This window comes from Bacidia gigantensis (assembly GCF_019456465.1).
Source record: "Bacidia gigantensis strain McMullin 20006 chromosome Unknown contig_156, whole genome shotgun sequence".
NCBI lineage: Eukaryota > Fungi > Ascomycota > Lecanoromycetes > Lecanorales > Ramalinaceae > Bacidia > Bacidia gigantensis.
In genome coordinates this window covers 1,479,825-1,504,824 of record NW_025408594.1, presented here as the reverse complement: position 1 = coordinate 1,504,824, position 25,000 = coordinate 1,479,825, and the positions used below count along the sequence as shown (strand labels likewise).

General features: G+C 49.0%; 9 protein-coding genes across 9 annotated transcripts; 5 read left to right on the top strand and 4 right to left on the bottom strand.

Moving 5' to 3' along the window:
* Window positions 1-2,624: 2,624 nt before the first annotated feature.
* KY384_002748 (uncharacterized protein) lies at window positions 2,625-3,020 on the top strand (the record flags this gene model as incomplete). The annotated part of the gene is made up of 2 exons (XM_044811270.1): window positions 2,625-2,825; window positions 2,958-3,020. 2 exons carry the CDS (start codon window positions 2,625-2,627, stop codon window positions 3,018-3,020), a joined length of 264 nt encoding a protein of 87 aa, XP_044672153.1.
* A 200-nt stretch (window positions 3,021-3,220) lies between these two features.
* Window positions 3,221-8,758, top strand: KY384_002747 (uncharacterized protein; the record flags this gene model as incomplete). The annotated part of the gene is made up of 9 exons (XM_044811269.1): window positions 3,221-3,422; window positions 3,489-3,573; window positions 3,626-4,763; window positions 4,812-5,048; window positions 5,677-6,423; window positions 6,485-6,825; window positions 6,881-7,050; window positions 7,143-8,191; window positions 8,264-8,758. 9 exons carry the CDS (start codon window positions 3,221-3,223, stop codon window positions 8,756-8,758), a joined length of 4,464 nt encoding a protein of 1,487 aa, XP_044672152.1.
* Window positions 8,759-8,880: 122 nt separating this feature from the next.
* KY384_002746 (uncharacterized protein) lies at window positions 8,881-12,347 on the top strand (the record flags this gene model as incomplete). Its single annotated transcript, XM_044811268.1, has 3 exons — window positions 8,881-8,968; window positions 10,211-10,322; window positions 10,373-12,347. The coding sequence occupies 3 exons, from the start codon at window positions 8,881-8,883 to the stop codon at window positions 12,345-12,347; spliced, it is 2,175 nt and encodes a 724-aa protein (XP_044672151.1).
* A 540-nt stretch (window positions 12,348-12,887) lies between these two features.
* KY384_002745 (uncharacterized protein) lies at window positions 12,888-14,381 on the top strand (the record flags this gene model as incomplete). Its single annotated transcript, XM_044811267.1, has 1 exon — window positions 12,888-14,381. One exon carries the CDS (start codon window positions 12,888-12,890, stop codon window positions 14,379-14,381), a length of 1,494 nt encoding a protein of 497 aa, XP_044672150.1.
* Window positions 14,382-14,592: 211 nt separating this feature from the next.
* KY384_002744 (uncharacterized protein) lies at window positions 14,593-17,716 on the bottom strand (the record flags this gene model as incomplete). The annotated part of the gene is made up of 3 exons (XM_044811266.1): window positions 14,593-16,226; window positions 16,259-17,092; window positions 17,143-17,716. 3 exons carry the CDS (start codon window positions 17,714-17,716, stop codon window positions 14,593-14,595), a joined length of 3,042 nt encoding a protein of 1,013 aa, XP_044672149.1.
* Window positions 17,717-18,680: 964 nt separating this feature from the next.
* On the bottom strand, window positions 18,681-19,403 carry UBC8 (Ubiquitin-conjugating enzyme E2 8; the record flags this gene model as incomplete). The annotated part of the gene is made up of 3 exons (XM_044811265.1): window positions 18,681-18,814; window positions 18,864-19,045; window positions 19,090-19,403. 3 exons carry the CDS (start codon window positions 19,401-19,403, stop codon window positions 18,681-18,683), a joined length of 630 nt encoding a protein of 209 aa, XP_044672148.1.
* Window positions 19,404-20,136: 733 nt separating this feature from the next.
* On the top strand, window positions 20,137-21,252 carry KY384_002742 (uncharacterized protein; the record flags this gene model as incomplete). The annotated part of the gene is made up of 3 exons (XM_044811264.1): window positions 20,137-20,529; window positions 20,583-21,096; window positions 21,149-21,252. The coding sequence occupies 3 exons, from the start codon at window positions 20,137-20,139 to the stop codon at window positions 21,250-21,252; spliced, it is 1,011 nt and encodes a 336-aa protein (XP_044672147.1).
* An 80-nt stretch (window positions 21,253-21,332) lies between these two features.
* KY384_002741 (uncharacterized protein) lies at window positions 21,333-22,237 on the bottom strand (the record flags this gene model as incomplete). Its single annotated transcript, XM_044811263.1, has 4 exons — window positions 21,333-21,354; window positions 21,410-21,435; window positions 21,662-21,915; window positions 22,060-22,237. 4 exons carry the CDS (start codon window positions 22,235-22,237, stop codon window positions 21,333-21,335), a joined length of 480 nt encoding a protein of 159 aa, XP_044672146.1.
* Window positions 22,238-22,430: 193 nt separating this feature from the next.
* Window positions 22,431-24,817, bottom strand: KY384_002740 (uncharacterized protein; the record flags this gene model as incomplete). The annotated part of the gene is made up of 2 exons (XM_044811262.1): window positions 22,431-24,391; window positions 24,445-24,817. The coding sequence occupies 2 exons, from the start codon at window positions 24,815-24,817 to the stop codon at window positions 22,431-22,433; spliced, it is 2,334 nt and encodes a 777-aa protein (XP_044672145.1).
* Between the last annotated feature and the right edge of the window lie 183 nt (window positions 24,818-25,000).

Sequence of the window (25,000 nt, the reverse complement as noted above, 5' to 3'; positions counted from 1 at the left end):
AATAACAAGCAAGCAAGGGCTGCCCTGTCTAAGAAGCTTGGGACTATGGCCAGCGCATTTGCGGCTTCTCTTCATATGCACCTGATCCTTGGAGACTGGTCTGCAGAAGACTAGCGCTGGTACATCAACATTCTTGACGACATTTTTCAGGAGATATACAGAAGAGCAATTTCGAATGAGGTAGATCTGCTGTCAACGAGTCCGAAAAAGGGCGGCCACGCGTTTGGCTTATTACCAAGAAGTCAGACTGACAGGTCTGTGAAGTCGATGCTGTCAAAAGTCTCGCGCTTTTGTACGTACCCAAACCGCGCAAGGCTTAAGCACTGTCAGCGAAACGGCTGAAATTATTGCAACCCGTCGCGATAATGACTAGAGCGGCGCGCCAGCAGAGAAAGCTGGTAAAAGAGAAAAAAATGTACCTTCAACCCACCAAATAAGGAAGGTCCACATTGCGACGAGTATGGCCAAAAAGAACTCTACTTGAAGATCTGCAAGAGCGTCATTATGCCTGCGAGAAAGCCAATGACGCGAGCCTAGTCATCACAATGAATCTGAATGTCCTGTCCCAGCTGACAAAATACTACCAATATCATTTCAGAAGAAAGAATTCTTCTACAGCTTTTCTAGACACTCGTCCCCGCATGTTGCTTTTTTAGGCTAAATTATAGTGGTTATAGACACTCATGAGCACAGAGATCTTTCAATTCATGAATGCTGCAGAAGGAGGACCCAACTATAGATAGTCTACCACTTACCTTATGACATTGTTCATCTGGGCTGCCTGCCATTGGTGTGAGTCAAAAGATGGCAGCAACAGTGGCAACACCACTCAAAAAACTTGTAGACCTTTAATGTCTAATTTGAGGTTGAGGATAGAGATCAACAAACATTTGGAATGGCACCCGTCCAAAGTCACACGGCGAGTAGGAAAGCACGCAAATGACCCACAAAGTCACAAAGCTGGAAGATAAGCGAAGACATATCAGGTATCTAGATAGAGACAAAGCTTGTGAAGTTTTATTTCATTTCAGATTAGCTCTGATTACTGCTTCAAGAGTATGCTCTTCAGCTGACTCACCTAAAACAAGTAGTTTTCTTGCTACCTTCTAGCTGTGTTTTCCTCTCGCGTTGATCCCCTCATGCTCTAGACAAATATTGTCACATCTCACACTTTCCGTAGAGTCCAAGGCGGAGTCCGCACCTTTTGTGAACGAAAAAGGGGCACGAAATACTTCTGAGTATTGCATCAAGAGTGAACGTATTGCGTTAAGAGTGAATGGTGCGAAAGTGTGCTGAGTCAATGTTCGGAGTCCGTGCCAGTCATTGCATATCGCCTTACAGATGATGACTCGCATGATCATCTCCAATTGACGGTCGGATGATTCATCTAAGGATTAACTCTAATTGATCGTGGATGCAGGGCGGTGCTGAGCCTTCTGGATCGAGGGCGCAGTCCAGATAATAGGGCGATTTGTGTTAGCCTTATGGGGACATTTTTGTATGTATCTTGCGAAGGGTTTATGATCTCGGAGAAGGCTAGGCCTGGCTATGACTGGTGATCATGCAATGAGTAATGTTTGAGGCGGTGGGGTGATAGGCTGAGTAATTCATTGGAATATGGACCGTCGCCTTGATGGTTCTTCGGATTCAATCGGGGATGCCTTGGAAGGGCTGTTCATGTTCTTGAGATATAATTCTTTATGTAAGGACTTCTGTCTGGGCGCTTGGTTGTGGCAGAGCTGATCGGTCAGTGAGAATACGATGTTCCGCAATCCATGGCGAAACTGGACGCTTGCATCATGAAGCTGTGTACTGTACTTCTCTACCACCAATATCCAGTATTCTCAGCCTCAGCACGATGTGCCCCCTGTTTGAGCAGAATGATGAGTCTGCAATGCATCTACCGCTGCGGAAGGAGATTCCTCATTTCATACGCCTCTATTGGTGTATTACCCCCGATACTTCTTGTAGGTATGCGCGTTTCGGAAGCGATAGTCTCTCCTGACAGTCAGAGTGTCGAGTATGATTTGTATGGGGCTCGAGGGGTAAGAGGGGTCAATCGATCCCTTAAACTTTTGATGCTCGACCGTTCCCGCTTCCGCAACCTTCAGACATTTAATGAACGCTGGGTGAAGCCCAACGTCACTTCTTCCTACCTTTGATCCTCTTGAGTACAAATGGTAATTGATGCAGCATCATGCTGTCATCAATGCGCATGGTCAGCCAAGATTTTAGCCGATCCTCTGTCTGATGTTCAGATTATGCACGTCGCCGAACCTGCAGCAAGTGAAGAACGAGATGATCGACATTGCGAGCTATTGGACGAATCATGTTTGATCGACGATCTGCTGGCTAGACGATGTTGTGCCCCCGCGTGGGTGGTCGCTTCCGAGCCCCTCATCTACAATGCGGCTCAAAATCTTCAAGATAACTGGACGAGGCTGTCATCCCCTCAGTCCTTAAGAAGGCGCTGCTTTTCGCCATGGCAATCCCGACCAAGGACTGAACCCTTTGCAATTACTGTTCATAGAACCATTGTCTTCACATAGCCCTTTGTCTTTGCCCAATTTCCGTAACGACTGCGGCCAAGGCTTTGGACAGCCTCTCCGATTACTGCTCATACAATGCCGCGAGTAGAAGATTCAGTACCTCGATATCACCTCACCAGAGAGATCGTGAAGAATTATCTAAGAAGGCGGTTTGGAAATTTAAGCTTCAATGTTGAAGTAAGTGTCAGGCTACCCAATGGCAGGCAGTGCCCTGCTGACCATTTGAAGCACAAAAATGATAATTTCGTCTTCTTTGTACCCAGAAGTCTGACGAAGGTGAGCCACCTTCCATCCCTAGGCCTTGCCATGCTTTGAAGTGGAGTGCCTGACGATCCAATAGGCTGAGCGTGATTCCTTAATGAACGAGCGCCTGGATAGTGATGACGAATAGCTCGGTACATGCTGAAGCTGCCCGAAGGCTATCTTGAAGGCTATGTAGCTAGTGTCAATGTCAATTGTCTTGGCGATTGAAATAATTCGATGCATCTCAATGACGAAAGAAGGCGCAGAGCTAGCGCACCTGCCCCACTCCCAGTGCCCGATAAGGCTTACCTCTGACTTCTATATGAAGTGAGAAGTTCGCCTTCAATGGGGACTTTTGAAATCGATGTATGAGTTGAAGACCATTGAATTCCTTGACCCTCGACTTGCGCGCGACGCTGTCTGAATCCATGGATCCAATTTTGAGTTTTGGCCCCGTGATACAGTCCTGCAATGACGCTCTGGACTACCCGAAGAATCTCATTCGTTCTGACACGTACGAATTCATTCTAGATGAATTCTATGATCGTCTGAATTCACAAGCACCACGTCTGTTTCACCCAGAAAAAAAGGCATCCGTAGATTTCCTCGAATTTGCTGAGGCAGGTAATGGTACGAACCCCCCATTCAAAGTCGTCTGAAGTTCTTGTTCCCTTACATGGATAGCCTTTTGGCCAGAAACGGTGACCGACGCATTTGAAATGCGCGAACAATTGGGCCTCACGCGCGAGCGTCCCGTTCAGGACCCGAGGTGTCGGTTCATGTAAGATCGTACCTTTTTCTTTCGAAAATCAGAACTTAAGATGGGGGTATAGGTTCATCCGGGCTACACATTCACGAGAGAGATTGAAGATCACGCGATTGATGCTTACCCTTGCGCTCTCTTATCATCAAATTAACCCAGTGTTTCTAAACTTCGTTCATTCGTTCGGACGGCGGGAATATGCTCAAGACTTCTTTTTTACTGCTTTCCACGTTCATCATGCGAATGGATCAAAGACAATTGACCTTGCACCAAGTCTCGGCAGATCTGGCCAGTGTCTTCAGATGTGCTTCGGTCTCAAATCAGTCGAAAAATCTAAATACCAGGAGGACTGGCCTTGGGCACATCGACAATGTGCTTTGCATCATTCTTTTGACATTGTAAACGGCCGGATGCTATGGATTCTGATAGAAGCCGATCCAATTCTCAAAAGGAGGATATCGTCCGCAACAGGTCTGCGAGGTCTTCCGGAGATAAAGAGTGTCCACACTGTAGAGAGCAGTCTCCGGTCAAGCTTAGCAACTCTTCTGATAATCTGTGAATGGGCTTCAGCAAACTGGCGATGGTACATCAACTTCCTGGAGGACAAGTGCCAAAGAAACACACGTCAGACACTGTCCAAGCATGTGGATACTCCGTCGAGCCCTACTCTAGACGAAGAGTCGTTCCAAATGTTCTCGAGAAGAAACACCCAAACAACTGATCGAACCACTGTTCCTCTAGAGCCTGGCAAACGGTCGTACCCGGCTTCACCTTCTTCGGTAAAGCTAGGTCAAGATCCTTATGATTCCTGTGATCGACCTCTGCCAAATAATTGGAAGCTAGAGGAAGGCTCGCGGAATGTCTTTTGGCCTCCTGACAAGGCTCTGCCAGATAAAAATGATCATGTCCAGCCACGAGAAGCGGAAAAGTTTATCACTTTTGATGATCTGCAAGAAATTCAGCATATCGAAGAAAGTATTAACGATGTGTCACTAATACTTAAGCTCAACATTGGCATTGTTGAAGCGATTTCGAATTTCTACGAACCTTCTAACGAGGACCAGAATTTTCCTGAAGAACTTGTTGATTCTTGCCACACAGCAATGAAGCGATTTTGCCAGAAACTCCATATAACAAAGACTGATTTGCAGACTCAAGCCTTGAGAACGGAAACATTGATGCGGCTCTTGGCTTCAAGAAAAAGCTTAGTAAGTATTTTAAAAGAAGATAGGTAGAGTGTTGACTAACGACTACAGACTCATGGTATCTTCGACGTCCAAAATATGGAAGCAAATCAAAAGTTGGCTTTTCAAGGCCAACTCATGACGTGGCAGGCAAAGCGATCGGCGCAAAACATGGAGAAAATGACCAATGACATGAGTGCTATGACCCTTGATATGAACGAAATTGCCAAAAAGACAAAATTAGAAACGATCTCTATGAGAATCATTACTTTGATCACCCTATTCTTCTTGCCCGGGACATTTATATCTGTGAGTTATTTCATTAAATGAATTTGGATGCTCGTAATATGATCTTTCACTGACCTTGTATCAGACTCTTATGAGCACGGATATTATACGATTCGAGCAAACAAAGGAGCACAACTCAAAACGTATTTTTCAGCTCCAGGCTTTAACCACTTTTCTGGCCATAACTCTACCTCTTGTCGTGGTAACCCTCGCACTCTCTTATGCATTTTATCAGTGGGCGATTCGCAACGAGCGAGCTCTATCGCAGTCGAATGGTTGGAGACAGTGGATTCAATCCTGGAAAACAGGCACTAGCAAGAAGGTGAATAACATACGCCGGACATTTCGGGGTGTCAGACCAATAAGAAGCAGTCTTAGAAGACAGCAGTCTCCAGTGTAAGCATTAGGAAGATGCAGAGGTCCCCGCCACCGCTTGACTCTAGCGATATTGGACAATGCGGAGCACCGGTGAAAATGCACGTGTGACTAGACGTGTAGCGAGAAATCTAAGCCCGCTCCCATTCGGAACAAATTGTAAGGCAAAACGCTAGACGAGAAAGGGTATGAAGCAGGCGCAAATTTGTGCATTAGTGGCTGCGATCAGCATCTTTTCGTCCTATTGCAACTCTCGATTGTTGATATTACTAAGCTCACCGAAGCCGTGGGGCAGACTCAACGGCTGTACTCGAGCGAGCCTGCGCCCCTCTTCACGCAGCTACTCTCCGTGTCCATTTTACATGTAAACTCTCAACGATGGCCTGCCACTGGTTTGCATTCACAACCATGCAGCTCACTCACAAAAGCTATGGAGGGCGACCAACACGATGACGACGAGGCTATCCAAGATTTCCTCGATTGGGTACAAGATCCAGAGAATCGTTATTCTGGCCATCGAGATATCCTAGATGACGTCAACTGCTCCTACATATCTTTCAAGAGGCTGAAAGAATACCTCAGCCAGCGCCATCGTACACGCGATCTTCTCAGAGGCGTTTACTACGACAGAGACGAGGGGGATCTACCGCGTGTTGACGCAAGCACGTGCAAACATCTGCGAATCTTTAGCATCCTGCTCTGCACTAGAGGAGCTCGACACATCGACCACTTCCTGCGCCATGAAGGTCTTTGCGATCAAAACCTGCCTTTTCTTATAAAGCCTCCCTACTGGCCGAAATCGACGGATGACACACTGTTCAAGGCTTTCCAAGAACAACAATGGCTTTTTTGTCCCCAATACCTAGAACAGCTCGGTGATGGCAGAGAATTCAATGACAAGCGTGTGTTGCCATTCAAAAAGCATGGAAAGATGTGGGAGGGCGGCAGTGCTATTGTACAAAAAATCGAGGTAGAGGACGAATATAATAAGCTTGGTGGACAGCGTAGTAGTGCCACAGAAGTACACTCATGCCTCTCCTTTACGCACAACTTTAGGGCTAACCTATGATGCTACCGTACAGCACGAGAGATCCAACATATTTGTGATCAAGACATACAGAACCAAAGCTGCAAAGAGCTATTACAAGAACGAGTGCCAAGCTTTCAAGAGGTTAAGGATAGGAAATAGGCCTCCGAGGAATATCGTGCATTTCTATGGTCACTGGGAGCATTTAGGCACCTACAATGTGATTCTTGAATATGCAGATAAGGGGACGCTTGAAGATCTTATTACAACGACTCCACCATCCACCGCTGAGGACATTCTGGTCTTTTGGGATAGCTTACTTGATGTTGCGTACGGACTTGATGCCATACATAATACGCAGTCTGCGACTGCTGACCTTCCTTATATCATGCTTGGGTACGACCTAGCTCCATCGAGCACTCTACCTCGACCTTGCTGACTGGTTCGACAGCTGGCATCAGGATCTCAAGCCGTCGAACATTCTACTCTTCAGCTCCGGTCATGGATCGAGGTATCGATTTGTGTTTAAAATAGCAGATCTGGGAGTGAGCCATTTCCGCAAGCACTCTCCAGAGATATATGGCCGGACAGATCCAGCAAGATCCGGGACCCACACTTATGGTAAGATCAGAACGCCATCGGGCGTGATTAATGTTCGTTCGCTTACACATCGTTCCAAGGGGCTCCCGAATGTGCTACACTCAACATGACAGTGCGGCCCAGCGCAGTGGAACAAACCATTGATCTTTGGTCGCTTGGCTGTATCTATAGTGTTGTGGCGACTTGGGTTGCTAATGGTTCAGATATGGTAGCCGAGTATCGTCAGAAACGTCAGGAAGAGATCAGTATTCAATATGGAATTCCAGACAGCGATTGCTTCTACCGGGAGAGAGAGGTCCTCAAAGTAGTCGGCAAACGCCATAAAGACGCGATAGCTGACCTGCGCCCAAGAGATTTTGTGACAAAGTCAGTCCTAAACATGTTGGTAGATAATATGCTCCAAGAGCCACAAGGGCGACTCAACTCAAAACAAGTACTCTTTCGATCAACCAAAATAATCGCCAAAGCAAAAATAGCGATGGAGAAGCTGAAGAAGACTAGTCGGACAGACTCGTATAGAGGCGAACACGAAGAACGATTATCAAGTCCTAATTGGTCGGCTTCGCCTTCGCCATCAGGATCCATACACGAAGACCAGAAGCTTACGGAAGCACACTCTCGACATCCCTCACAGGGTATAGGAGCCGTTGAACGTATGATTGGAGCCAATGAAGGGAGCTCATCGCAGCGTAAAATAAGTTCCCGGGACGTGCATTTTGAGCAACCAAACCATGTACATCAGCCAGACGACAAGGTCAGGACCCTAACAAGACCTCACAGAGATAATGTACCAACACTTGACATTTCATCAGCTTCCGGACTGCTGAGCAGGCCTCAAGATGAGATTACTTCTCGGGATCGAGGCAGGATCGATGGAATGTTGGACACAAGCAGTCAGAGAGCGACGCCATACGGACCTTTTATGAGCAACGGCCAGATACCCCTTGGTGGAGCAGGCGGGCATGCACGTTCTAGTATCCAATCAGTATTGAGTCGGGCAACGCCTGAGTTGGACCACAAAATCTCTAAATTCCATAGCCATGACCCCTTCGCTCAATTGACGCTAGAGCAAGGCCTTGACTGGAAGCTAAGACGTGAGAATTCTCAGAACACAGATTCTTTGAACGAGGTCCTCTTGGGAATCCTGAGAGGAAGAGACCATGTATGTAACCTCTGCACAGCATGACGGCTCCACTGACGAGAACGGCAGGTTTTCTTAATTGACAATTGCGAGTCAATGGCGCAATATAGGGATAAGGTCAGAAGGGTACTGGAGTTGCTGTCCTACATCGCTGCTTGGTTCGATCCAAATCGCATCGAAGTCTACTATTCAACATCGCTGGAGAAGTCAAGGCCGAGAACAAATGCGGAGGTTCTGGCTGTATTCGACCAGAAGGCATTTAGCGGAGTGCCAGATTTCAAGAGTCGCTTTAGTGACATTATCTTAGATTATCAGAGGAAGCTACCGGAAAAGCATCGCTTCAAAGCTTTTTGGGATCCGTCTCGTCCAAAGCAGGGCCCTCGGAAACTCAGCTTCATCATATTAACGGATGGTGTGTGGCGACCAAAGTGCGACCTCACCGCAAGCATTCGAGCCCTAATTTCTAAGCTCGAAAAACACGAATTTACGAACTCGCAGATAGGAATACAGTTTGTACGCTTTGGGGACGATGAAAGAGAGCAAGGTCGGCTCCAAATGCTCGATTCAGGGCTCGGTTCAAACTTGTAAGTACGATTAAATGTCTGCGAAAGCGTGATTCTTTAGCCTTTCAGCCCCCATGAACTGACGTTTTCCACCCCCACGGTAGAGATATTATTGACACTACTGCATCGGATGGCAATGTCTACAAGATGCTGCTTGGCCATCTTGATGAATATTTTGACGATGACCCCGAAAGACAGTATACAGACCCGAGATCGCCCTCGCCACATAGTCCAAGTACGGCTTATGCAAACCATTTTCTCACCTCTCCTCCTCCATGACCACCTACATCAGATACACCACATAGGCTCGACTCCTCAAATCCGCAAAATTCATGCAAAATAACCTCCTAGTTTTGGTCCCATCATAGGACGTGGGAATTCCATACCGTTTTTTGATACCAGCGGTGTACCGAAGACACTCATGAATGATAGCACAGGATATCGATACGACGTTTGAGACTTTTCACACCACACGGTGGCTTTTGCAGTCTGATCTGCCAATAGCGATCAGAAGCTGGTAGTCATTGTTTTAATCACATTTCATTGCATTTGAGCAAGGCGTCATCGGGCGGGCATAAATTTCGAGAGATACCCAACTAGGAGGTATTCGGTGTCTGGAGTGGCGATCCACGTCTTGCAAGCATTGAGAACATTGATACTGGATGTAATGTACAGTGTTTCGACGCATTGTAGACGCATTGCGGGGGAATAGAGCACACATTGCGGTCGTGGTTTTGGATTTTGTACAATGGTGCTCATAGACTTATTTTTATCTCAAAATTTTAGAGGCTGCTTTCATCAATAGAGTCATGTCACCACGGCTCTTACTTATATAACAAAACATGTGATAAAACAGATGGCTCTCCTTCTTGCCTCCAAGCACGCCGACAGATGACCATCAGCCTTTCGTGTAGGACGCGTGTCAATCCAAATGCCAAGAGCCGTAGAGCGGGAAACTCTAAATTTTTAGGAGGCTCTCTCGCTCGTTCTTGCTTTTTCGACGACTTCGACACTTGACAATACACCACTTCTCTCTCTTCCATTCTTACATTCTACACCTCCTCTTCCACTCCAGACTCTATCGTGTTAGATTGTTGTGGCGTCAGTGTGACAGAAACGCGCCGGATAGACCTTTTAATTACACCTGCTCAAGATTATTCCCATGGCTTCTGTACGTGCACACTCCCACCCCCATTTCTTTTCCCCTCCACCAGAGGCATTTCGAGTCTCTTATCAGAATTCATACTTACCGACGATGAAGCCTCGTCCTTACCCCTACAACCAAAGCCATATGCCCAATGGTGCTACGAATTCTTCGAACATCGCTCCCGGCGCCACTCCCTCGACATATTTGCCCAACAGCAATCAGGTCTATCAGAGCGGGGGCAAACGTGTATTATGCGTAGCAGATGTTCGAGGTAAGCCTGCGTCATCTACCTGTTTCATTGGGGATATCCTGACGAGCGTTCTATGTTAGGAAATTTAAAGTCCTTGAATGAGTTAGCTGCGCAAGCCAATGCGGACTTCATTATACACACCGGTGATTTCGGTTTCTACGACGAGGAATCTTTGAAGAGAATCGCGGACAAGTATAAATGCTGTTCCTACGGTGAAGGGTCCCTGCTGACCAATGCAATAGAACCCTAAAACATGTAGCCCAATACTCTCCTCTTTTGTCCGAAAACCAAAAGCGCATCATACAGACTTCCCAGCCCACACAATTTGATGTCAAGAACCGATTCTCCCCTCACGAACTTCAGCTCTCAGAATTAGGACTGTTCATCAACAAACAATTGAAGCTTAATGTGCCAGTCTACACAGTATGGGGAGCTTGTGAAGACGTACGGGTCCTTGAAAAATTTCGCTCGGGCGAATATAAGGTCGACAATCTACACATCATCGATGAAGCAAATTCAAGATTGCTGGAACTGGGAGGTGTCAAGCTAAGACTTCTGGGTCTAGGAGGTGCAGTGGTTATGCATAAGCTCTTCGATAATGGCGAGGGACGGACGACAATAGCAGGAGGCCAGGGTACCATGTGGACAACGTTGCTTCAAATGGGTGAGCTGGTCGACACAGCAAACCGTGTCTATGATCCTACAGAAACTCGCGTCTTCGTCACCCACGCCTCACCCGCGCGAGAAGGTCTACTGAATCAGCTATCGGTTACTCTGAAAGCAGATTTCTCGATATCGGCCGGCCTTCACTTCCGTTATGGCAGCTCTTATAATGAGTTCAGCGTCAACCCGACGCTAGACCACTATCGTGGTAAACTCGCAGCCTCAAAGGCATCTTTCAATGATGTCTGGGACACCGTGAGGACGGAAGTCGAACCTGCGGTTTCACAAAACGACGCTCAGCAAACTTTGCTCAATAATGCGCTGGAGATTGTGCACAAGATGCCCAGTGTCGCCAATGGTGGGAATCCATTTGGTGGAGGTCCAGCTCCAGGGCCTGGTGGTGTAGGCGCTGTTGACGAGAGCGCATTTAAGAACATGTGGAATTTCAACCTTGCTGATGCTGCATTCGGTTATCTGGTGCTTGAAATTCAAGATGGCAGGATTGGTACAGAAATGAGAGCTCAAGGGTTCAACTTTGCGCATCGAAGCACTGCACCTAAAGCAGTACCTGGTGTCCAGATACCCCCACAAGCTACGAACGCTCCTATTCAAAGCACGGCCCCCCAACCAAACAACCGTGTCCCTACAGCCCCTTCGCAGCCCCAACACTTCAACCAAGGGGGCCAACCCGGGCAGCAGTCACGAGCACAGCAACCTCCACAGTCTCGTCCGACTGCCCCTCAACCACCACCTCAAGTACAGCAGCAGAACAGAGCACCTCAGAACCAATCACGACCTGCGCCAGCGCCTGTTAACAACGTACCGCAACAAAATGCTGTCAAGCCTGCGACTCCTCAGCCGACCACGCCTAGCGCAGCGGCGAGCTCGCCCAAGCCAGCTCAAACACAACAGAGTAAAGCGCCGGCCCAAGCAGAGGGTCGCAATGGTGCTACAGACAAAGGCGCTCCTCCAGCCGATAACGGCGCGTCGCAAGCTGCCGACAAAAAACCGAATACCCGCCTATTCCTACCGACTGTCGAGGGCGAACAAGCAGCAAAGGACAACTTTGCCGACGAAGACAAAGCCAAGATTGTCCGAATGGAAACGATAGGAAGCAAACAAAACCATGTGATCCACTTCGCTACACATGAAGATGCTGAGCAAGCATTGAAGCGCCAGAAGGGTAGTATGAAGCATGGCACCAAGAGTTCCATCAGGGCTAGGTGGTTTGAAGAGCGCCCCAACAATAAAAGTCGGGACAACGCAGGCAATCAGGGTGCGGGCACATGGCAAGCAAGCAATCGTCAAATGTCCAACACAGGACCACGACCTGGATATCAAAGCGGAGCCAGTGACAGCGAAGGCCGGGGACGGGGAGGATATCAAGGACGTGGGCGTGGGCGTGGGAACGAGCGTGGTGGACGAGGTGGTCGTGGAGGTCGTGGAGGGAGCAAAGCAGGGGAAGAATCTTCAGCCAGTGCTCCTGCACAACAAGAGAACAAGGCTCCAGCGGCCGCAACCACTGCTCCGGCTACTTCTGGCGAGAAGCCATGAGACTATTTCCACTATAACGGCGTCAACTACAATCTAGTACCGGCGCAGTTGAGATCTTTCTCAGCTTCTAGGGTCACTGTCTTAACATTTTTTCACCAGGGCATTTTCTAGATTACAGAAGTAGATTTACCGGGGAAGCAGGACGTGAAGTTAGGATTGTGAAGAGTTGCGTGCTTCTCGAGCGGTTTGTGTCAGGGAGCGTCATTCAAGGAAATTCTCTTGATTCCCATTGTATTTTAGATAGCTCGACATAAAAGATAGTGCGTGTAGTTGCCAATTGCGATACCCATCACCAACCGCCGTATCTTGTGCTCGACCCATTTCCTATACAAAGCGTATAGTCGTCGTACAAGCCACAGCAACGTATTCCAACGCTAGTCCCGGGGCCCACTGGCTCACCTCCGGGTATGCCTGCGCTGACGTCTACTCTACAGGCGAAGAACCATTAATCAATAAGCTTGATGCAGAGTCCTTTGGGAATCGTTTGAGCTGGACAAATGCATCAGCCCATCTAAACAAGAATAAGAGCAAGACTGTAGAATGTCTCCCTCATCGCAAGAAATTACCACACCGTCTCTTTCCATACTGACCGATGTTTCTACAATTGCCTTTGTCCCGCCGAGCAAAAAGATTAATGAAGGGCAAGATGTTGCATATTTTCTTCAGTCAAAAGCATACCGTGATATTATGACCTTCGTACTGCAGCTCAACAGAGCTTTGTTTCCATCTCGTACACAAGAGAGCTCAGAAGCGCCATCCAAGATACAAGCCTGGCAAACTGGCTCTGGGCAGATAGAATCCTCAGAAATCGTCACAAGTCTCAATAATTTGGTTCTCTTCCTTGATAAAACGATCGAAGAAGCACCACTAGAGCCTGGTCCCCGTCGCTTCGGAAATGTCGCTTTTCGCAGATGGCATCAAATAATCACAGACCGTACATCATCACTCTTCACCCTGCACCTCCCCAACATCCCGTCCGCCGCCCACGACGAACTGAAAGCCTACTTTCTCTCCAGCTTCGGCAACGCACAGCGCCTCGATTACGGCTCCGGACACGAACTAAGCTTCCTGGCCTTCCTGGCCTGCATCTGGAAACTCGGAGGCTTCTTCCCCTCCACCCAATCATCCCCCACCCAACTCTCACCCTCAACAATCGCAGACCAAAGCCGTGCCATAGTCCTCCGAGTAATCCAACCATACCTCCAACTAATCCGCCGCCTCATCACAACCTACACCCTCGAACCCGCCGGCTCCCATGGCGTATGGGGCCTAGACGACCACTCCTTCCTCCCCTACATCTTCGGCTCCGCGCAACTTGGCCCCCCCATCCCCTCTATCTCCCCCACAGACCAGACCACGCCAATCCCAGCCCCAACACCCACAGAAGGCTCCCTACCATCCGCCCCCGACCCCTCCTCCATCACCAAACCCGCCCTCGTCGAAAAGTACAAAGAAACAAACATGTACTTCTCCGCCATCGCCTTCATCCACGAAGTGAAAAAGGGCCCGTTCTGGGAACACTCACCCATGCTATACGACATCTCCGGTGTGAGAGGCGGGTGGGGGAAGATCAACAAGGGAATGCTGAAGATGTATGACAAGGAAGTTCTGGGCAAGTTTCCGGTCGTGCAGCATTTCCCGTTCGGGAGCTTGTTTAGCTGGGAGAGGGATCCGGAGGCGCCGGGGGCGGTGGAGGCGGGGAGTGTGCATTTGGCGAGCCAGCCGTCGAGTGGTGCCGGGGGGCGCGACGCTGCTGTTGGGGTCGGGGTGCAAGGGGGGACGAAAGCGCCGTGGGGAAAGGGGGTTGGGACGGGTGTGAAAGACATGCCTGCTCCGCGAGCAGGGGAGGGGACGAGAGCGCCGTGGGCCGGGGGCGCAGGGACGGTGAATTTGGCGAGGATGGGGGATATGCCAACTATGTATCCTGCGGGGGAGAGGAAGCTGAGAGATCCGAATGGGGAGAAAGGCAGGGACAGTGGTGCTGCTGATATGCCGCCGCCGACGACTAGAGCGCCTTGGGCTAAACCGCCGTGAGTATCTGGAGAGGGGGGTTAATCACGGCTGAGCATAATGATGAAGACATTGAACTTCCATGAAGATACCCACCTAGTAGTGATGAGCTTTTATTTGGTGAACAAACAGGTCAAATCCGAATCTCTATCTCCCTTTATACATTCACGGTACGTCCAGATTCGCTCGCTACTCATCGCAAACTCGTCGCTGAAATTACAGAAAAGGACGTTAATTACCACCGCCTACCATAGACAGGATCCTCTTTCAGCCTACCCTTCGGTCTCTCAGCTACAGGCGGTGAAGCCCTCCTCTGGCTACTTTCATGCTCCTTCTTATGCAATACACTCGGCTTACTCCCCAACTCGACATCACCGGCATGACCAGGATCGTGCTCGGCGTCCCTCTTAAACAATTTCAACATATCCTCCATACTCAACTTACCCGCCTTATCCTTACCCTCAATGGCAGCATTAGCAAGCGCCCGTTTCTTCTCCTGCAATTCCAAGATCCTCTCCTCTACCGTTGCCTTGACCGTTAATTTGTAGACGACCACGTCTTTCGTCTGATTGAGCCGATGGACGCGGTCGATGGCTTGCTCTTCGACGAACGGGTTCCAGAAGGGTTCGAGGATGATCACGCGGCTGGCTGCTGTTAGATTGAGGCCGAGGGAGCCGCATTTGAGGGAGCAGAGGAGGATGCGGCAGGACTTTTCGTTGCGGAGACGTTCGAGAGAGGCTTCGCGGAGGTCGTTGCGCATGCTGCCGTCGTAGCGGGTGTATTTGAGTTTCGAGGTTTGTAAGTGCGGCTCGATTAGGTCGAGCATGGAGGTGAAGACCGAGAAGACGATGATTTTGTGGGATGGCGCCTCGCGGTTGAGGATGGGGATAAGGTGGCTAATCTTAGCTGAGGCCATGGGTGATTCGACGGCGAATGATTCAGCTTCGTCACTTTCGTTCTCCTCACCCTCGGATCCGTCAGATTCCGCGGTAGAGTTCGTATTTGACGGTGAGCTCGATTCTGTATATGAAGCTGTGTCTGATCCTGCGATTGAGGAGTCGACGTTGATGGGTTGCTGTTGCGAGCCTGATGTTTTGATGTCCGAGTCCCCTTCCGTATCGCAATTGGAGGAGTCTAACCATTCACCACCTCCCTCAGCATTCTCATCGTCAGAACCCCCAGCCTTTCCAAGGTCAAGGCTAGACCGATCCTTGGAAACGATCCATTCACCTTCTCCTTCGTCGTCAGAACTGTCCGCAACGATTTTTTTGTTCCTATTTCTAGGCTTCGTCACCTTTTTGGAGTCGCCATGTCCCGTACGATTGTGGCTCTTTCGGTCCTTCGATTTCTTGTTATTCACAGCACCATGCTTTACAAGATCCTCACACCCAGCGCATCGCTTCATGCTGCTAGATATCTCTTCTTCGCTGAGATCGATCATACAAACGTCGCATTGCTTTGTCTGCACACTCAAGCCCCCGAAAAGATCAGCCATGTCATCTAGATCATCTTCCTTCTTTAGTTTGGTAGAGATCTGGCTGCCCGTGACTTTGCCAGTCGTCAAGGCATCCTTATCTTTTGCCATACTCCCACCAACGAGGTCAGAGTGGTTACAGGCCTGCCGAAGCCTTAGCAGCAAGACCAAGGCGCTGGCATAGTTCAGTTTATGATCGTTCATCATGCGGTCGAGACTCTTGTCCGTCAGTTTCTCAAGCTGTTCGTAGAAAGTCCTTTCTTCAGGGGTGAAATCTACGACGAGACTCTGCACATCACGTTTGGTGATCTTGAAACCATTACTTTTCCCATTTGGGTCCACCTTTCCCCCGGATTCAAGGCGCCTTCTTTCTTCAGGACGTCTTTCGTGCGGCGCTTCATGAAGGCTTTGAGAAAAGATTGCAAACGTCGGATGGCAAGTGCGCCTTTACCTTGGCTCATTGGCCGAGTAATTTGATCTCGCCATACGGAAAGCTCGTTGAAAGGTTTGATTCTTAGAAATTTGACAAGACTTTGCAACTCATCTAGATTGTTTTGCATCGGTGTACCAGTCAAGCACCACCGATACTCCGAACGGAGAGCACAAGCTGCCTGCGTTGCCTTTGCATTTCTATTCTTGATAGTATGAGCTTCATCAAGAATTACTCTGTACCAATGCAAGCCAAAGCAGCCATATTTAGGCCCATCTTCTCTTTCCGAAGAGCTCCCGTGTTCAGAAACCAGAATTTGGTAAGTGGTTATGACAATATCGTACTTTTTCAGATCTTCAAATCTTTTGGTGCGTTGAGGCCCATGATGAACCAGCACACGAAGCTTGTGGCTTTCTGAGACTTTATCTTTAATTTCACTCTCCCACTGCTTGATCAATGCAAGTGGGGCTACCACCAAAGTACCCTTGCCCACTACAGCAGGCAGCGCTTTCTTGTCTGTTGCCGACATTGCAGACGTTACTGGTGGCCGACTGTTGGTTAGGATCAAAGCAAGTGACTGTATTGTTTTGCCAAGTCCCATATCATCGGCAAGGATTCCACCTTTTGGTCTGACGCCTCTTGTGGTCTTCTTGCCACCCACCTCTCTCGCGCGCATCCAATCCGTGCCATGGACCTGGTGAGGCAGCAATTTCACTTCGAGACCTTCAACCGAGCCATCATCGACTTCTTCTTCTTCGTCGTTTTCATCTTCCTCTGGCTGTTGCTTACTGTCCTTCTCCGGTTCCACCTTCAATTTGTCGAGCTTGTCAGCTATATGGTCAATGGCACCATCGACAGCCTCCTTTTTCGGCTCCTCCTACTTCTTGGCTTCTCCTCTTCATCCTCGATGTTTCCTTCCAAAAGCGCTTTGATGTCATCATTTGCCTTTTCCGAGCTGATGTAGGCCAGAGGACCATCATCTTCGAAGTTATCCTTCCACAACAACGGATCATTGAATTGACCAGGACGTGGATTCGAAAAATTAGCTAGATGCTGCTCCGGCACATAATGCGGCTGAGGGACATAGTATGGATGCACAGAGTTCGGGGCATGAAATATTGGTCGCGGTGGCGGCTGAGCGTATGAAGGATAAATTGGAGGATTTGACGGACGTGCTATGCCAACAGCGTGATTTTCTTTCGTTGGCAAAGGACGACTCAGATTTAGTGCTGTACCATTGGGAGGCACGAATGGGATAGATTTGGGTTGCTTATCCAAGTGATGTTCCGGTCGCGGCTTGTTTGGTCTGGGGACATTGAAGATATTGGGATTCGGATTCGAGCGACTTTGTAGAGGACTCGGCTTTCCAAATTCTGGCTCAAAAGGCTTTCTGAATGTGGCTGTCGGCGCAGCTTTTTCTGGTGAAGCCTTTGGGGGCTCCCTTTCCACTACCATGGTCGTTGGTGGCGAAGAATGTATAGTGACGGGATTTGCTAGGGTGCCTCTTGAATCATTGGCCTGTCGAACAGAATGTCTACTTAATCTTCCTCTTTCTGCATCGATTGGGAAGCTCGTGGGGTTTGGACTCCTTATGTGAGCGCAGCCTGGAGCCTCAGGGCTAGGAATAGAGAACAGGGAGCTCGAATTGCCAAGTCTCGAAAGATGATCGCTCTCAGATCCAAGAGAAGAGTGAAATGAATGGTCTCCGCGCTTGGGAAAGTTTGGTGTCTCTGTGAGGTCGACTATCCGCTTTGGTCCATGAGGATCAGAAAGCGTGTTTCGTTGAGGCGCAAGGATACGGCCACCAAAGGATCTTTCCCCACTGTGATCCATCTCTTAATTAGCACTGCGAACTCGATCTGACTTATTGAAGCATGCCTACGGAGAAAGTATTGAACAGATGAGAGTCCGTCAGCGACGACGCCTGATGACGCAGGTACGTACCATCAAAATTGCCGAAATATTATGGTGCGGTAGCTCAGTAAACATTGCCGCCTGCCGGAGCAACCTTCTCAGCTACCCGCCGATCGGACTTAAGACCCTAGTATGTCCGTCATACAATGAGTCTTTAGGTGTCTGCGACCACGGATCATCGTTGGAGAACTTACAGTAAAGACTATTACGTTTTGATGGTTCGACCTGATATCAAACCTAATATCAGTCATCTACTTGAGGCAATCGCTCGCAATCAACCTTTCCACCCCATGCCACAGCAGGGAGAATACGTATGATCTCAGAAGCGAGTAGAGGTGTCAAGCCAATAGCACTTTCAAGTGCATGCATCATCCAATTGCATGCTATCTCATGGTCCGTTCAATACATTAATCATCTCCATACTCCGCTTAAATGCCTCATCCGCGGCAAACAATGCATGACAATCAATTTGTGCAAGTCAATATGACGGCCGACAACCCTGGTCTCATATATCCATCTGACCTACCGGATCATCCTCTTCATCATCGAAGCTACCCACCGAGCTCATCTCGTCGTCATCCCCATCATCTTCGCCCACTTCATCTGCTGCTTCTTTTGTTGCATGCTTCGCGACGTAATCTACCTCTGAGTCAGCAAAGCCGGGCTTTGAAATGGTGGTTTGACAAACCTTTGACCTTGAGTTCGTAGGTCTTAGGATCTCGCATCAGCAGCGCCGCAGCTTCGCCATTCAGAGGGTCCGTGGGGTTGGGGTATCGCAGTAGTTGTGGGAGGAACACTTCAAAAATGTTGATCATATCAAACATTGGCGACCAAGTCTGATTGATGACGTCTAAGCAGACTGACCCAGATCTCCTTCAATTAGCCAAGCTCTTGACCATCTTGATTCGACTCACATCTCATCGATATTCGGGTGGAAGATGCGGTTGACGAAGCCTATACTTGGGCTCTTAAATGGGTATTGATCGGGTAGTTCGACATGTATCTTCCAGTTGCCTCCTTCGAAAGGGGTTTCTGTTGGGCCCTTGAATCGTACATAGAATTCTTGCATATTGTCATTGACTAAAGTCACTTCATAGTCGCTCATCAACATCTTCATGACCTGTGAATTACGAAATAAGACCACGTCAGCCTTCAGTCTTTCTGGTGCAATACTCTTTTGAGCCAGAGTACGTACATCCGTCTCGATCCGCCTCTTTGGACTGCTCATCTTGCCTCTAACAGAGTAGAGGCAAATCTTTTGTCACCAAGTCTGGAGTTTGTTCAAATCTATGATGATACAAGTGTGTAGTTCAAGCTATCGAATGTTCGATATCCCAAGGGTTCACACTGATTGTGACACAAGCGGGCGAAATCGGCTTTGTTTCGAGGAGTCAGACGCGTGTCGTTTTGCTTTGAGCAGTGTTTGTCTGACTTCGACAAGCAGTAGGTAGCCAGGAGGTAGGGATGGCAAATGTCCACTTGTTCACGGGACAGTGAAAGCGCTGATGGTGTCAGAGGGGTAGGAAATGAGGTGGCCTAGAAGTCATGCCCCCACTGCAGCGGGCTTAAGCCCAAAGCCGAGGCGGTTTCTAATTTGGGAATGGCCATCCTGCGTCATTTTCAACGTCTATCCAGACATGTGCGACGACGTGACGACCTTTCCCAGGCCTTCCCAACCCTCACGATATCAAAGATGATCCAAAGTGTCATGGCATCGCCGATCCCAAAGCACAGGAAAGACTGCGCAATAAACACTCGGGGTACCGGCAAACTACCCTTACTCCTGCTCAACGGACCCAATTCTACAATGTAGATACCCTCACATTGCTGACCAAAGGAGAAGAAGCGCATTTCTCACCGCCACAACGCCGCCATGAGTCTGTCCTCTTCATCCATCGAGAGTCATCGACTCAGGCCATCTATCCATCATAGTTTCATCCGCCGACAGTCGAGACCAAACCATGGCATACCGCATACCTTCCCGAGTAGCATTATCACGAATGTCCACACCTGGAAAAGTGCCAATTGTCGCGTGCCACCCGGTCGCAATATCCCAAATTCAGCAGAGACATAGCTCGCACTCGCCATTAGGCTCTCCACCCACCATTCAACGGAAAAAAATCACTCTCGAGTCACTCCGCTCCTTGTATAAGAAGAATGAACCAATCACCATGATCACAGCCCATGACTTCCCCAGTGGTCATGTCGCCGATCACGCAGGCATGGACATGGTGCTTGTCGGAGATAGTCTGGCCATGGTGGCTTTGGGCATGGAAGATACAAGTGAGGTTTTGTTGGATGAGATGATATTGCATTGCCGGAGCGTATCACGAGCCACCAAGTCGGCGTTCACAGTGTGTCACAAATCTGACTTATACACCCAAATTGGATGCTGACTTCAACGTAGATCGGTGATCTCCCAATGGGTTCGTACGAAGTATCACCGTCGCAGGCGCTTGAGTCTGCCATACGCGTCATCAAAGAAGGTCGGGTACAAGGTGTCAAACTCGAAGGCGGTACCGAAATGGCGGCTGCTATCCAACGTATCGCCAGTGCTGGCATTCCTGTCCTTGGCCATGTCGGACTCACTCCCCAACGCCAGAACTCGCTCGGTGGCTTCAGGGTGCAGGGTAAGACTACGCTTGGCGCCCTGAAGGTCCTCGAAGATGCTATTGCTGTTCAAGAAGCCGGCGCCTTTGCAGTCGTCCTCGAAGCTGTACCGGCAGAGGTCGCTAGTCTAGTGACCAAGAAGCTGCAGATCCCAACGATCGGGATTGGCGCTGGCAATGGGTGCTCTGGTCAAGTGCTTGTGCAGGTAGATATGTCGGGTAACTTTCCGCCCGGAAGATTCTTGCCGAAATTTGTCAAGAAGTATGGGGATGTTTGGGGTGAGAGCATGAAGGCTATGCAAGCATATAAAGGTATGTGCATGTTGTCCATTCCCGTCATAATACCATCTTACATATCCAATAGAGGAAGTGAAAAATCGGTCGTATCCAGAACCGCAGCATACCTATCCGATGCCTGCTGATGAGCTATCCCAATTTCAGCAAGCAATTCAAATCGAGTCGGTCTAAATCTGTTGACGATTCGCTGTCGTAGAATACCCATTGGCGGATATTGTAAGGCATTTGGTGGTGTTCTAGCGCTTTAAATACTATTTCGGAATGAGGTTATGCCTGAAATGTATCGTATGATGAGGATTTCGTGAGCTAGGATAGGTCAGATACTTACACAATGGACTCGTCACCATTGACTACCTGTAATGTCGATTTCTTGATGCCGTTGGTTTACCGTCTCGATCTGCGCATTGTTTACTTGCAGCAACGCATCATCCAAAAGCGGGAGCGGTCGAATACGCAATGATTAGTTGATCGTCAGTCTTGAAGCACTATTTCAACAATGCTGGTCAGCGAAGGAATCCCTCACTCGCTTCTGCCCCTCAAACCCTTGATCCAAATTCACAGCCAAACAAATTAGACTCACCTTCCACAACCCCCCAACTCCTTCGTCCAACGCCGGCGCAAAGACCGAGTTGACATAACAAAACACATGCGGCACCTCCCTACTACCTCCCCCACCCCCTTCTTTCTCCCCTTGACTAACAGCGGCGGCCGTGGTGGCGGCAAGCTTTTTGGTGAGAAAGGCCACAACGGTCTCGAATCTATTTGACGACGAGACCTTGAAGACTTTCTGCCGGAGCTGTGGGGCTGAGCCTATGGGTGTGAAACGTATTGTAACTACGTAGGGTTAGAATGTGATCTTTGTTTCCCCGGAATTGGGTAGACAGCGCTTTTTGCAACGGTTTTCCCACAAAAAAAATGAAAATGAATTTAATCCTCACATGCTGGACATAGTGATGAGGGAGAAAAGAAGCCAATTACCTTTAGTAGGCACACCAAGCGGGTTCTCACTAGCTTGTGCGAGGGCCGCGTGAGCGTCTTGGGGGAGGTTTGTCAAAACTAGCGAGGCGGAGAGCGGGAGCTGCAGCTGCTGTGAGGCGGTTGGCGAGTCTGGGATTGGTGGCGACTGAGATGGCGATGGGACTGGGGAGTCAGCCATATTGTGATAGCTCGATGAAGTATGGAGAATGATAAGAGGTGCTAAGAAGAGAGGGATGCCTAAGGCTACTATTCGAGCTGACCATGCCTAAATAGTAAACACGTACGAAATACCCCGAGGATAACATGAGTCTAAAGGAATACGCAGCTTTTCATTTGGGGTATCTCTCTATCTAGCGTAATGGCATGATTCATTACATGTTCCTGAACACGTTCCCACTCGCACTCCTTCTGTCTGGATTTCTTTTCTGGTTCGGCTTCTCGTACTGCACGACTTGCTTCTTTTTCTTTCTCTCGGGTGCGAACGTGATTTCCTTCTCGCCAACGATAGCAGCACTATGTGTATCGGATCTACTTTCTTTGGCCTGCGCAGCTCGTGACCCGAACGAAAGGTCCTGAAGGGATCTTGCAGATTGCTTCGACGAGCTAACTTGCATCGTCGTCTGTTGAGGGAGATGACCAGACTTCCTATACGAAGCGGACGATATGCGCTCCTTGGGTTTACTCTTTGATTTTGGAGCTTCTGACTCTGAACTTCCTTCTTCAGAATCTGATTCGCGTAAGTCATCAATGGCTTCCTCTTCCACAGCTGTCAGTTTGCGCTCATCTTGGGTAGTACGCTCTGGCGAAAGGGGTTTTGTGCTCGGATTCAGCATTTGGAACTCCCTCGACCGCTCATCAATCGCAAAAGCCTCGTCCTGGAACAGCTTGGCGAAGCGAGGATCAGCGAGGAGATTGTCTGGTTTCGCTGGCTTGTCCTCTTTTGTCTCTACATTTTCACTGCCCGGTTGTGGTTCATCCCCGCCATTCAGAAGCACTTTCTTGGCCAAATTCCGCTCCCTCCTCTCTTCTCGGTCCATCAATTTTTCTGCTAGCCGCTTGTTGACTTTAGCGGCAATCTTCTTGTTCCCACGTATTCTGCTCTCTCGTTCGGCATCGATCTTCTCCTTCACTCGCTTGCTTCGTTGTTCCTCCCACACGAATGGATCAGCGATCAATTTTGCCTCCTCATAGAGTCTCTGCGCGACGAAATAACCATGCATATATGGCCGTAAGAGACTAGTAGTGCCAACTAGATGAGACAGATTTAAAGACTCTAATTGCTGCACGGTAAGAAACTTGTAGTTGTCATATACCTCGCCCGCCTTTTGACTTTGAAAAGCGTTGGCATCATTGGGATCTTCGGCCATTTCCTCCACAAGATTGTCAAGGAAAGAGCACCATTTAGGAGCTGGTCCAAGCTGTGGAATGAAGAATGCATGCTGCTGTCGCCCCTCGTTTGCTGTTAGCAACATTCCTGAGTCCCTGCACCAAGCCACATGATGCATATCGACGGCAGGCTCAACAGAAGTCCATGGAGATCCATCCTGGGCATCCCAGATTTTGATGATCCTCTTATCAGCTGAGAGAATCTTGGGTTCTGCGACCTGTGATCTAGTGGAGTGCGATGACGAAAGATATATAATGTTCTGGACTGGGTAGCCATAGCCTTGATCCTTCTTTAGGACAGGGTGCGGAGATCGTAAGTCATAAAGATGTATCAACCCTGTAGAAGATCCCGTTGCCAATCCTAGACCTGATTTATCGAATTCGAGGGCAGTGACTTCTTGTCTGCCATCAATGGCATCCACATACTTGGGGCTTTGCAAGACTCCCACACGACCTCTTGATCGCGGATCCCAAAACTCTACTGTTCCTAAAGATGTACCGAAGGCCAAGAGACTGTGGCTCCCTTCGGCTATTGCCCCGGTATTGACACTACCAACGTTGACTCCTCCTTGTAACGCGCCATGCCCTCCTACTCTCGTATCGTCACCACTAACATCAACTTCGTACGCCCTCATGAATCTACCAGCTTCCAGGCTAAGCCTGAAGACCTCCCCGAGTCCATTCTCATTCACACCGACAGCGGGTATGAGAGCCTCTGCAGACAGTCTGTTATAGATGAGATCTCGACCATACCGAGGTAGCCTAGTATTGTAATGGCAACCGAGGGGCGTATGAAACTCTAGCAATCTATCGGCTTGTAAATGTAATGACTTGGTATAGTCTGATGATAAGATAGTGAATGTTGTGTTAAGAGACGAAGTGTGGCGGGCAAAAGACAATGAAAGATGAGGCAGATGATGGGTATGAATTTGAGGCTTGTATGTGCCTTCAATACATTAGCGCATGGTAATACTTGCTGGACTAGTACATCGAACGAACCAGTACTCATCACCCATTGACCGTCATCGCTAACGCGTATACAGTGACTTGCCTCCTCGAATTCGAAATCCTGCAACAGTTCGACGCGATTCGCATATTCTGGATCGTTCTTGAGGCTTCGCTTTCGTTTGCGAGCGAGCCATTCTGGGAGTGGTCGAGCGGTAGATGAGCCTGAAATGGTATACACTGGGATGGCAGAATGGTTGCTAATTTTCATGGCAAGAACGGCCAGTATGAGAGCAATGCACAAGTGTGTGAACGCATTTTCATTTTCATGACTGACATCTTTAGCGCACGGAAGTCTGCGGTTGTGGCGCCGAGTCCCGTCGCTCAATCTGATCGTCTCGATCTGCCACTTCAATTCCCCGGCCATTCCGTCTTATCAGAACCTCGACTCACTTCTCTTCGTTACGGTCTTGGCTCTGTATAGCTCCATCAAATCGATGAATAGCGCAGTGACGCTCCTGCCTCACCAATGCGCCAGAATGCGACTCCAATGTGGCCCAAACACCGCAAGAACTCGTACCGCAGCTCACATTCTGGTACCGGGACGTGC